Here is a 12081-nt window from a genome sequence, read left to right as displayed (position 1 = left end):
CGGATGAAGTGTTACTCCTGTGTTTCAAATACGAAGCCTGTTTTACTATAGCAGTTCTCATCCAAAGCTTCCTTTCAGAGCTCTCAGGCCGGTGTTTTACCTGAGGCTTTTCTCAGCACCTCAAAAGATCAAGGTGGATCTTGGAGCTCCATCTCAAGGGAGGCTCCTGCAGCTCTGAGAGATGTGCAGTGCAGAATTTTTAAAAAGGTTGTCCACGAGACACAGCATGTTCTCATAGCTTACAACAACTTGGCAGGGAGGCCGTAGTGTTCCCCAGCATCACTCAGAATCATTATATTGCTGAAGACAAAGCAGTTCAGTTTTCATCCTCAGGAGGATCTCCATCAGACCTGAATGACTCACTGTCTTGGATCAAGGCTGAGAATCAGGTTTTTAGTCCCTCATGAAGTTCTTTTCAGTAAACGAGAGCTGGAGAGTGCTTGTAAGGAAAAATTAGGCTAGTTCAGGTCAGGTGTTACTACAGCACCCAGGTTTGCACAGCACGCTGCAGACAGCAAACTGAAGCAAGAAGGATCCAGCAGAGTCTTAGACAAGCTTCGACGAGAAATAAGTTGAGTTCTAAAAAGAGCTAAACTGCCTGAGCTGAGGCGATAATCCCAAATGGTAAACATCCCTCTTTCCAACAGATATCCTCTAAATCTGTGCTCTTTAGCCGCTCAACACAAGACAGCATTATGTACTGAGCCTGGCAGCACCAGCAGTTCCTGGCTTTACGATACCTACCAGAGCCAACCATGCTACTGTCCAGTGTCTTACAAAAAACCTGAAGATTAGAGTCTGGTAAAACTTTCCCTGGGCTACCTTATCATACCTAAATACCAAAAGGGAACTACAATTCCTACTGAACCTTTGAGGTCAACTCCATTCTTTAGTCAATCATAGAAATACCTTGTTGCAGATTTAAAAAAAAAAAAAAAATCCCAACATAAACCTCAAACCCATTACAACTGAGTTACCTAAACAGGCCAGTTCCTTTTATGTCAGAAAATATCACTAAAACACTTGGCAATTCCATTGGCATATTGGTAAGGAGGAATTCTGCTGGAAGTGTCTGGACTGGCCTGGAAGAATTAAGAAGACACTGACTTCAATTCCACAGCAAAGGTCAAAAATGACTCTGACCAAACTGCAGCAGAATTTTCCTGGGCTCTCAACAGCACACAGAAGATGCTAATGTGCACAACTGCTAAAAGAACTCCAAATCGGAAAAAATAAGTGTTGGGGAAGCATGTATTTTCTAGATATCATCCTGCCGACACCAATATTATATTTACACAGCTGGGATGTGTTCATGTTTTGTAAGAAGTAGCATGAGATTTGGAGACAATCCAGAACCTCTCAACTTCTAAAGCTTCCTGTATGAAACATTTTTGCCATTCCACTGAGTCTGAGAAACACAAACTTAAAACATAATCTGCTAAAAAAGTAACTTCTTTAGGAGATCACTGGTGCATTGATGACACCCAGTCCAAACTAAAGCTCACTATAACTCTTTATGAGAAATGTGCATGCACTTCTCACATTTATCATATGATCAAGCACATTTTACTATTCTATTCTTGTAACAACAAAGGAAAAAAAAAGGCTTAGGTTCACCATTTCTGGGAGCCCTAAAACAGCATAAAGGATCATCCTTTTTTTGTAGATTTATATTATGAACTTTTTGATGCATTTTTAATTGACTGTTCTGATGAACATCAGATTCCCTTAAGACCTACAGTCTATTGGCTCAACAGCAAGATTAATTTTTTTAAGGACTAAATTAAGAGATCAAGTACTACTTTTGATTTTTCTATTAAAGTAAATGCTGTCCCCCAAAATACAGGGAAGTAAATCATCGAAGTAGAGGTAAACAATCTATCTGCCTTTAGAACAACAACTACAATATCAGCAAAACTAAGTAGACTACTGAACCTCAACAGACAGCTGTAATTGCTCAGTGAAGTGAAGATGTATTGTCACAGGAAAGGAAAAAATAACCCCTAACCAGAGACAGCACTTCTAGATACAGCCAAAAAAGACATTAACTTGATGATGCAAATGCAAATTAAGTGGATTGCAGACTGCCTAAACAATACAGAAAAAAAAAAAAATCTATCACATTAAAGCAAATAAGCTTAAAAGGATCATCCTTGCCAACATAATTACAGAAACCTTTTAAAGGCCAGGCAAATGATAACACACATTCATACAGGTTTTTTTAGGATCTGCTATAATTTTTTGAAGTAACAATAAATTGTGTCAATTACAGCATAACACTGTCAGGGAAGGATTTAAAAGTGCGAACTACAAAAGTTAGCTTTATTTTTAAGTCTCCTTTAACAATATATGGTATTACATCCTGTTAAAAATACATTGCTCTTCTATAATCTCATTAGAAAACTGTATATTTGGCTGTACATGGCAAAATCTGGACAGTTAAAATGCATGACAACCTGATGAACAGCTAATAAATTTTAATCAATATATCACATACCACTGTTGCCCTACTGTGACCTCATTTTAATGACCACTAGAGGATGCTATGAGAACAATTAGACAGTAAAAGAACATAGGGACTGTATCTTGCCTATGACATACCTTCATTTACAAAAAAATGTCAGTTTATGAACTGTTCTAAGGTTACTTAAGTTGAAACAAAAAGTTGTCTCATAAGCTTTTCAGACATTTGGCAAAAGAAACAAATCTCAGAAATTCATAAACACACGCGCTTTCAAAATAACAAAAATTAAGTTTACTTCCTTCTTCCATGTGCCAGAATAGTTTATTATATAGAAGGTTTCACTACCTAAAGTACCCTTGTATTTAAAACTAGGAGACAAGGAACAGCTTTCCAACCAAGTGGACCATTTGATGAATATTCCTTTGGGTATTATAATTCATAAGAAAATAACCTCAGAATTACAGTTTTACATATGATAAATTATTCAGTTGCATACTTACTTCATCCATTTTCATGCAAGTGCCAAAATCTGCCAGCTTCAGATGCCCGTGTTTATCTAAAAGCATATTGTCAGGCTTCACATCTCTGTGTATCAAGCCCATGGAGTGAATTGCATCAAGAGCAAGAACAACTTCGGCTGTGTAGAACTTGGCCCATTTCTCAGGCACATCGTAATTGCTCATAAGGTTTACAAGATCTCCGCCTGGCATGTATTCCATTACCATGTACAAGTATTTGTCATCTTGAAAGGCACAAAATAGCTGCAACGTTTTTTGAAAAATAAAAAAGGGAAAAGAAAAAAGAGCAATTACTTTTCAGAGACAGCTAGGAAAAAGAATAAAGCACAGTATCTTGATGTTTCATCAAACGTGAGCATATGTTTTCAAGACCGATGAACAGTAACTTTATTTTTTTACATTCAGATAATCTACATCTTCCATTAATTATGACAGTACACCAAAATTTACTGAACTTCAAAATCCCCTCATTTTCATTTTTTAAGAGAGCGGAAAAGATTTTCTGATTATTTTACTAGTATAAGCTTCTATATATCCATGTTTCTTGGCATTAAAAATTATCACTGAGTCAAAATGCAAAATATCAGATCTGAGAAAGGAAGCACCATGTATTGATTTGAAAAATAGCTCAAAGGTTAACAGCATCTTAGACTGTTTCTAGATTTCATTTATTATAAATCTCTTTATCTCTGTACATATTTAGAAAAATGCTTGTACTGATTTTTTTCCTAAATCAACATGCATATTGAAATAAGAAAAAAAAATAAAAGCTCCTGAAGAGAACTATAATATAATACAAAGAAATTATACTTAACAATAAATAACGGTCTGATATAGGTTGCAGGTAATATGTTGCCTAATGGCATGGTAGTGAAAGTAAGTTTAATCTCTTTAAAATGTATTTCAGACCCAGAGTGCTGAAGCTTTAGAGATTTCACCCAGCAACCGCCAGGTCTGAAAATGGCCCGAAGCAGCAAAAAGCATTGCTGTCAAATGTTCAGTGATGGGTGTTGAAAAGTCTCTGAAAGTCTCTCACCTTACTTCTCAGAGAATACTGTTCCTTTACACTCAGAACTAAAATTATTCATATATTTAAATTACCCACACAAAATTCAAAGGCAATTGAAAAAAAAGGATGAAAGGAGGAAATAAGAAACAGGAAGTTTGTGAAAGATAAAAGAACCATGAAAGGCAGGAATGTTATTAAGGAGATTTGATCATTAGATTAAAATTTATTACATATTCGTGACAGAAGACCTATATTATAAATACATTTTTTATATATATATATATATATTGCACTGTAGTTGTTTTCACAAATTGATGGTATATACAATATCTGATAATGCATTTGGTCATTAAAATCTAAATTAAAATCCAAAATAGTCTCTTTATTCTAATATAAAAAGACATTAATATAACATAGTAATTAATAACATTATGCCTTTATACAGCACTTTCATTATTGCCCTCAAGGGATTTCACTAAGAAAAAGAAATATATCTAGGGCTCTGGTTTTACTTGCTTTTTACACAAAAAAGCAAACAGAGAAGCAGTGTGATCTGTCCCAGTTTCTAGCTCAGAACCAGACCTACATTTTCTTAAAACCAGCTCACTGTCTTATCCCATGGGACCACATTACCTAAATATATCACACTAATACACTTCATCATGGAAGGCACAACTGCGACTACACTTTAATTCATTTGCTATTTACGAATACACACATACATTCATAACATGCTTGCTACACTCTTTTTTGAAAACTGAGTGTCATACATTTCTGCCTACTCTCAACTGCATGTGAAAAATAATGCCAGGCAACTGCTGTCATCAGAACAAATACGAAGAACTAAATAAAAATGCATCTATTTGGTTAAGTATTTCTCCTTAATATACGCAAGAAATAAAAAAACCCTTGAAAAACATTTCTTGCATACACAAGGTAAAGTGTTACGAAGAACACACAGAAACCTTAAGGCCAGTTTTTACTACTGAATATCCAGAAGCATGGCAATACACGTGAGAGCATTTAAATGTATTAATTATTTAACAAAATTAAGCACTAACAACTTCTCTAAGTATATGCTTTCACTACTCATTTTATTAATTGGTGTAATTTACAGGTTACAACAAATTGCAATATTTAGTACTAATTCTTCCCAAAGGCATAATTTGTATAACCAACATGATGATGTTACATGTCATGAGACAGCTACAAGTAACAGTGTTGGAGAAGACCAGCTGAAGAAGTCAGCTCTCCATTACTTGGATAATACTTCTGAGCTGAGATGCAGTAACTGACCACTGAACAGAAGGTGGTTTTCAGCAAACCACTACTACAACCTCCTGTCTCACGGACCAGAAGTGCGCACTCATCCACCTACCAAATTGCAGCTGACAGTAACTACCTAAAGCACTCTTCATACTAAATGCCTGTGATCAACTGACTGTATCATAAGGTAAGACTGGAAACAATGTTGACATTTGTTTCCACATTTCTATACAAAATTCTTCTTAGTTGCAAGGTAACCTCCCTATTATTCCAAGTAATTATGTGGATATTTCACAAAACTGTTTAATTCCATTAAATGCATTTGTAGTGACTAAAATGTAAATTAATCTACACAGCCAAATACACAAAACTCAGTGAAACTGCTGTAAATATGTATATTTAAAAAGTAAAATCTGAACCTAACCGATTATTTCAGTTTAGATGTAAATTCAAGACCAGCTCAAGACTGGGAAAGGTTTATGGCTTTATCATTATCATTATTTTACTCTTACATATCTTCCTTACCTGAACAACCCACGGACTATTGGCAAAGGCCATGATATCTCTTTCTTCCCAGAAAAAGGCTGAATCAGATCTCTTGATCATTTCAAATTTACTAAGTAGTTTCATTGCATACACTTTCTGCGTCATTTTATGGCGAACCTGTTGGTTGAGAAAGAAGAGAAAAACTTTTTTAAAAAGCCTTGTAAAACAACTGCATACCAGCATAATATACTTCTGCTACGTGCAAACCACTTTGTGGGATGTGATGCCTCCAGATCTTCATATATCCAATTTTCTACAAAGCAAGGATTTGAGAACTTCCAAACCTGGAAAGAAAAATCTAACAGCTGCTCAGAAAAAAACATTGCAGGGGTGGAACAAGAAGGATGGCAGATGAAAGAAGATGTGCCAAGAGCCTGGGCAACTGCTGCAGCTGTTGCTGCAGCCCCAGGGGAGTTGCAGGGCCAGGAGCAGGACGTGCCCCAGGGCTCTTAGGAGGTTGCTGTTTATTGAAGATGCACTGATAACAAGTGTTTGTTCTTCCTCGTTATGGCTATGAGTATAAAAAGGAGAGCTGACTCCACTAGTCTGAATACTCAAATTGAAACCACTAAAAACAAACAAAACAAACAAACCCCACCACCCTCCTCCCCGCCAAACAACCCAAAATTCAAAATGAGAAAAGCACCATCGTTCTCTAAAGAACTGGACTGCTCTTAACATTTTCTGACTGAAAATGCCCACTTCGAATCATCCAGGACACTAAAAAAGAAGATGACATAATTGTCTTTACAAAAGATAAAGGAAATTCTTGTCTATTCCCCCTTCAAAAGTTCTACCATGTAAGGAGAAATAAAATGCAACTGTTTCTATTTTCTTATTCTGAACACCATCTATCCGTTGCATTCACTCATGTTAAAAATTCTGCCAGCAGTCCACTTCAGCCTTTTCACAAAAAAGATTGCTCCTATTTCTTTTCTTAAGTGGTTCTTAAATTCACGTTAAATGGTGTAAAATTGATAATATAAATCTTGCTGGAAAACTGAAATTAAAACTTCTATGACAAAATCTACAAATATTTTGGAAGATTTCATCTGAATATGGACATGAAACAAAATCCTTAAAGCCATTACCCTGTTAATGAAACAATGTTAGATATACGCTGCTTTATGAAACAACTACTAAAGGACCAGTTTTTTAACATTCTTGAGTGTATCCTGCAGAAATCAAGGTGGGAAGTATTCAGCTATAAGATGCCAGAGTCAACAGAAAAAAAAAAACCCTGCATCTTAAGTTTCTGCATATTTTCTTCACATGAAAATAAAAATTTGAGTGGACTAATTTGCGAACTCAGAATGAAATGGTTATGACTTTCTGCTGCATTTAAAAACCTCACATTTAGCAAAATAAACCATATCCCCTAACCTCTTAGTTTTACATAACGTTCCAGGTCTAATTATGCTACTTGAAAGACTGTTTAATAGGCTCTCTTCCTGAAGAGCTGTAAATGCTTCAGGTCCATTATGTCTGCAGTTCAAAGCTTCAGAGAGGCACCTGTTTGGTCAACAAATCTGGGAGCACCAGTGTCCTGCTCCTAAGGAGCTGGAAACATTAATGTTGCTGAAGCCAACACGAATGATGTGTAGAAACAGAAGCGGCATTGGGTGAGGTAGTGATCTTGGAAAGAGAACATGAACAGAAACAGGATTATTTTTGAATTTATTGTTCTTGAAATTGGGCTTTTTAATCTTAAAATATAGGTACAAAAGTTTTAGGATTAGCATCCTGTATAGTTTAACAAGAACCAACAACCTTCTACATAGTTAGATCAAAAAACCTCTAACCAAATATCAAAACAGAAACACGTTATCTACATGCATTAACAACTCGATAAGCACGTATATTTTAAGACAATAACAATTAACCAGATAGTGAAGGTGTCCTAAAAAAAGGATTTTGAAAACTACCTCCTTCCCATTTACTAATCCCACAAGGGGTTATTTATATACTGCATGAAGTAGAGCTTTTGTAATCCTGCTCAAAATCACCAGCAACCTCAAAAAGATATAACTGAAGACACATTCTCTGTGAAAGTTCACATAAAGCACTGCAATGTATTTGCTAGTTTACAATTCCTAAAAATCATTGCGCACCCTTGCCTGGGTGTAGTTAGTACAGCTGCCTTCATTTACTACAATAATTTTCTCCCACTACTTGGGGAAAAACAGTTTCAAAAAGTCAGCACAGCCTGAAGCAAAATCCGTGGGGTGCCACCATATAAAAAGGACATAAAGCTACTGGAGAGTGTCCAGAAGAGGCTACAAAGTTGGTGAAGGGTTTGGAGGGGAAGTTGTGTGAGGAACAGCTAAAGTCACTGAGGGGAGAGCTCATGGTGGCTGCAGCTTCCTCGCAAGGGAGGAGGAGAGGCAGGCGCTCATCTCCTCTCTCTGGCAACCAGTGACAGAGCCCAAGGGACTGGCAGGGAGATGTGCCAGGGGAGGTTTAGGTTGGACATTAGGAAAAGGTTCTTCACCCAGAGGGTGCTGGACACTGGAACAGGCTCCCCAGGGAGGTGTCACAGCCCCAAGCCTGACAGTGTTCAAGGAGAGACTGGACAACGCCCTCAGACACATGGTGTGAACTGTGGGGTTGTCACATGCAGGGACAGGAGTTGGACTTGATGATCCTTGTGGGTCCCTTCCAACTCTGGACATTCTGTGATTTTATGAAACTCATGCACAGGAAAGCCAAAGTAACCAGAAATCACAGTGTTTGCCTCTCTATAAGGTAGTGCCAATAGGTTCAGCTGGCTAACATCTCTTGAGAATATCTCAATATAGATTCATTCTCTGCACATAAACAGAGGAACCAAAGCAACAACTGGCATACTGGCACACCCAGAGGTGAGTGGGTCTTGGCTGCCTTCCAGGTGAACAGACCTACCAGTGACTTTACTTCTCATGTCACCACCACGGCCCCTGGAGCCAGCCTGTTGAGCCACCAGCCACTGTGCTCTTCACCCAGAGCTATATTTGTACATACGGATATTGGCTCTTACAGCAGACTATTCATGTATTAAACTGTCGCGATGTTTCAATTTCTTCCAACCGTTTAAATGAACTGCCAAATTTAAACTGCAGCTCACCAGAGTAACTCTCAAAATAGGCAGGAAAATCCCCTCATGCCATCAGCACTGAGTAACGTGGCCTCGTTTAACTTACGAAAATGCAGTAAGAAACAAGAATTTCACTCTACTCTGCTTCATCAATTTAAGACTTTCAAGAAACAAGTATGTACAAAATACATCCATAATTTCTACAGCATTCATGTCAGAAAACAATCTATAGGCAAAGAAAAGGACATATCCCCTTGAAGTTATCAGATTGAGTACGTAGTAATGATAATGGTGCTGTCCCCATTGTGATAAAAGAAAATGAAGATCCTAGAGTGGAGTTGTGAAATTAATTCTAATATTTGAAGTAATCACAAATATCCTAAAATACTTACAAGAATAATACAAAATAACTACAGACAGGGTACCAAAGTTCATGTCCTGACAAATTTTCAGGTAACAGACCACAACGCTTTACTTGCGTTAATACACAAGTATACATCAGCAGTGGCTGGGGAACTAAAACCAATAAACAAAGCACTTAATGGGAAACAAACAAACAAACCCCAACACACCAAACACAACACCACCACCAACTAAACCAGCACCTGCTTACACAGGTTATGACAACCACTGGTTTGCAACACTAAGGAATCACATACTAAAGACCATCACCCAGATCACACTTTTCTACCCAAACACGAGACGGAGTAAGCCTTGCTTTAATTTTCTGTTCCAGTACACAATCAAGTCAGTCTGCTGTGCCGCTGCATCATTACAGTACTTTATGATTGGACCTGGAAGAAGAAACTGAGGATATGTTTCAATTTCAAATAAAGAGGATTTTTCCTCAAGTGAAAACAAACGAGGTACTCAGGATGTGCTTTCATAAATTACTGTTTCTGCATTAACCACAAGTAACATATTAAGCACCATAATTCAATTTTTCTGTCTGCCCTAGACACCCGTTGCTTCTATTCACGGCACCGTGTAAGAAAAGCAGCGATCTGGCAGCTGGCAATTATCTTCTTAGCTTTCCCCATCACCACAGACCCAGCAAAGCCAGAGGCCAGAGCTCAAGAGTAGAGTTTAATACTTCTGGAGCTATAGGAAATTGTTTTTCCACCAAAGTCAGATGCTCAGACCAGAGTCATCTGATCTCTCTTTACTGGACTGAATTTTTTTGGGGGGGAAGAAGGAGGGAAAAGCAAGGCTTTTTTCAAAAACCTAGGTGTAAGATACAGCAGTAGAGAAAGTGTTTTCTTTCTTGCCAGAACCCAAAAAGCTGATCTCTCCACACCACTTATTTCACAAGAAAGGGCTGTACTGGAGCAGAAAGCTTTTGGGAAACAAAATTAAACGAAGGAGATCATAGCTATTTTATGCAGTATGTTAACATACTCATTTTTGGCTTGTTATATTTAACTATTACAAATATTTAACAAATATTTGTGCTATAAATATTTACACACAATGGCTCACACTGATAACATGACATTCACGAATTTAACTCAGGTACTTAATCATGTTTTATTTATGGTTCTTTCTGCACTGAGCCCCTACTGAAGCAAATTTCTATTTTGATCACAGAATGTGTTGCAAAATACCCTGATTACTGCAAATCCATCATCTGCAACTATGGTGTTAACATTCTGAACAGAGTAGAAATAGATATAGCTTAGCTCAAGAGTTTAAACTTGTATCATACCTTGTGAGGCAAAACATCTAGGTATGTATGCCCTCATCACCAGCTAATATTAGTGCAGATGCACAGCTGTATTTATTAACATACTGCTTTTTATCTGTAAGACTACATAACACCATGATTTCTACTTGTATTTTTATATTCCAGAAAGAGTGTGTTCTTCCAAATTGGCACAAAACAAACACAGAAGTTCCCTTCTAGTACCAACCATTCTTAGAGGTTTTTTTAATTTGGGGGGCTTGAAGGGCTTATTTAAAGAATCCAAACCCCCCTAAACAACAAAAAACCAAACATTATTATATGACCAAGTTACTATGCATTTTACTGTTTCACTATAATGATGAGGCAAATGACAAGTAAAGTTTGTCTCTGAACTACCCTTTGAACTACCAAACTTCAGTATGTACACTGTGAAAAATCATCTCTATTTTAGAATTTAAATTGTGCATGACACAGTGAATTAAGGAAAAAAGTTTCCATTCTAAGCCAGAACAAACTGAAAACTTATATTTAAAATGAAATGTTAAAAAGTAAATGAAAATTATTTAGAAAAAACCCTTAAGTTCATAGAAATACACATATGAAAACAATGCATTTTGATTTCTGAAGCGCATTAGAAATACAATTCTCTTTGATGTTTCCAGCAAATATATCAGTGTGACATCCAAAAGATGGACATGACCTTTGTTATTGGGATCTTCTATTTTTCAACTTCCCCCCCCGCAACAAATGGACGAGGAACTCTGCTCCTTACAACTTGATTCTTCACTGACTTCCCATGCAAGTGCATGAAAAAAGAGCATCTCTATTAGCTACTATGGGTGAATATATATAATGACAAAAATGTCTTATAGAAGACTTCAAAATAAACCATTTGACATGACTGTCAGTGAAAAGACAAAGAATAGATGGCCTTCTCATAAAGATCCCTGCAGCAGCCCCTTCTCAAATAAGTAAGGTTCTGCTGAAGGTTTTGGTTGTGTTTTTTATGTCTTGCCAGTAAGGATACAAAAGCATTTGCAAGATATATATTTATTCTTTAAAGACTTACTGGAAAATGGAGATCTTTGAAAGTACTCTTCTCCATAATGCATAAATTCTTCTGGACAAAAACAAAGTGCAAATGACCCAGAAAGAAACAGTTGAGAGGGAACTACATTGTCATGTTGTCAAATTTGGATGAAGTTGCATTAAAAAAAACCCAAAATAAATGAAATAGAATTGCTGATAAAATGTTGTTAACAGCCACATGAATTACATCTAAATCTGCAAATAGCCCATGAGCCAAACAAATCGTGTTAGGCTAGTCACAGTTGGTTTCTTTTCCCCAATTCCAACCAATTTCACTAATACTAACATGGAAAATGTAAATATTTTTATAAATGGATAAAAAATTCATTGCCATTATATGTTGTGTATCTCCTATAAGCACTTCATAACTAAGATCTTGCCACACTCCTCAACAAAACTCAAGAAAATCTTTGTATTTTCCAAAATTGCTGA

The 12081-nt window shown here is 36.8% G+C and overlaps 1 protein-coding gene across 3 annotated transcripts in view; it reads right to left on the bottom strand.

The window, feature by feature from the left end:
- ROCK2 (Rho associated coiled-coil containing protein kinase 2) overlaps positions 1–12081 on the bottom strand; it is a 109562-nt gene that overhangs the window by 43119 nt on the left and 54362 nt on the right. For all 3 annotated transcript variants that reach the window (XM_065631103.1, XM_065631104.1, XM_065631105.1), the window contains exons 4-5: positions 5783–5920; positions 2965–3225 (exon numbers count right to left, since the gene is read on the bottom strand). In XM_065631103.1, the coding sequence (XP_065487175.1) occupies positions 2965–3225; positions 5783–5920 (399 nt within the window). The remainder of the gene's footprint in view (positions 1–2964; positions 3226–5782; positions 5921–12081) is intronic.

This window comes from Caloenas nicobarica, chromosome 3 (genome assembly GCF_036013445.1).
Source record: "Caloenas nicobarica isolate bCalNic1 chromosome 3, bCalNic1.hap1, whole genome shotgun sequence".
NCBI lineage: Eukaryota > Metazoa > Chordata > Aves > Columbiformes > Columbidae > Caloenas > Caloenas nicobarica.
The sequence above is the reverse complement of the archived record's forward strand: the minus strand, read 5'-3'. Positions and strand labels throughout refer to the sequence as shown.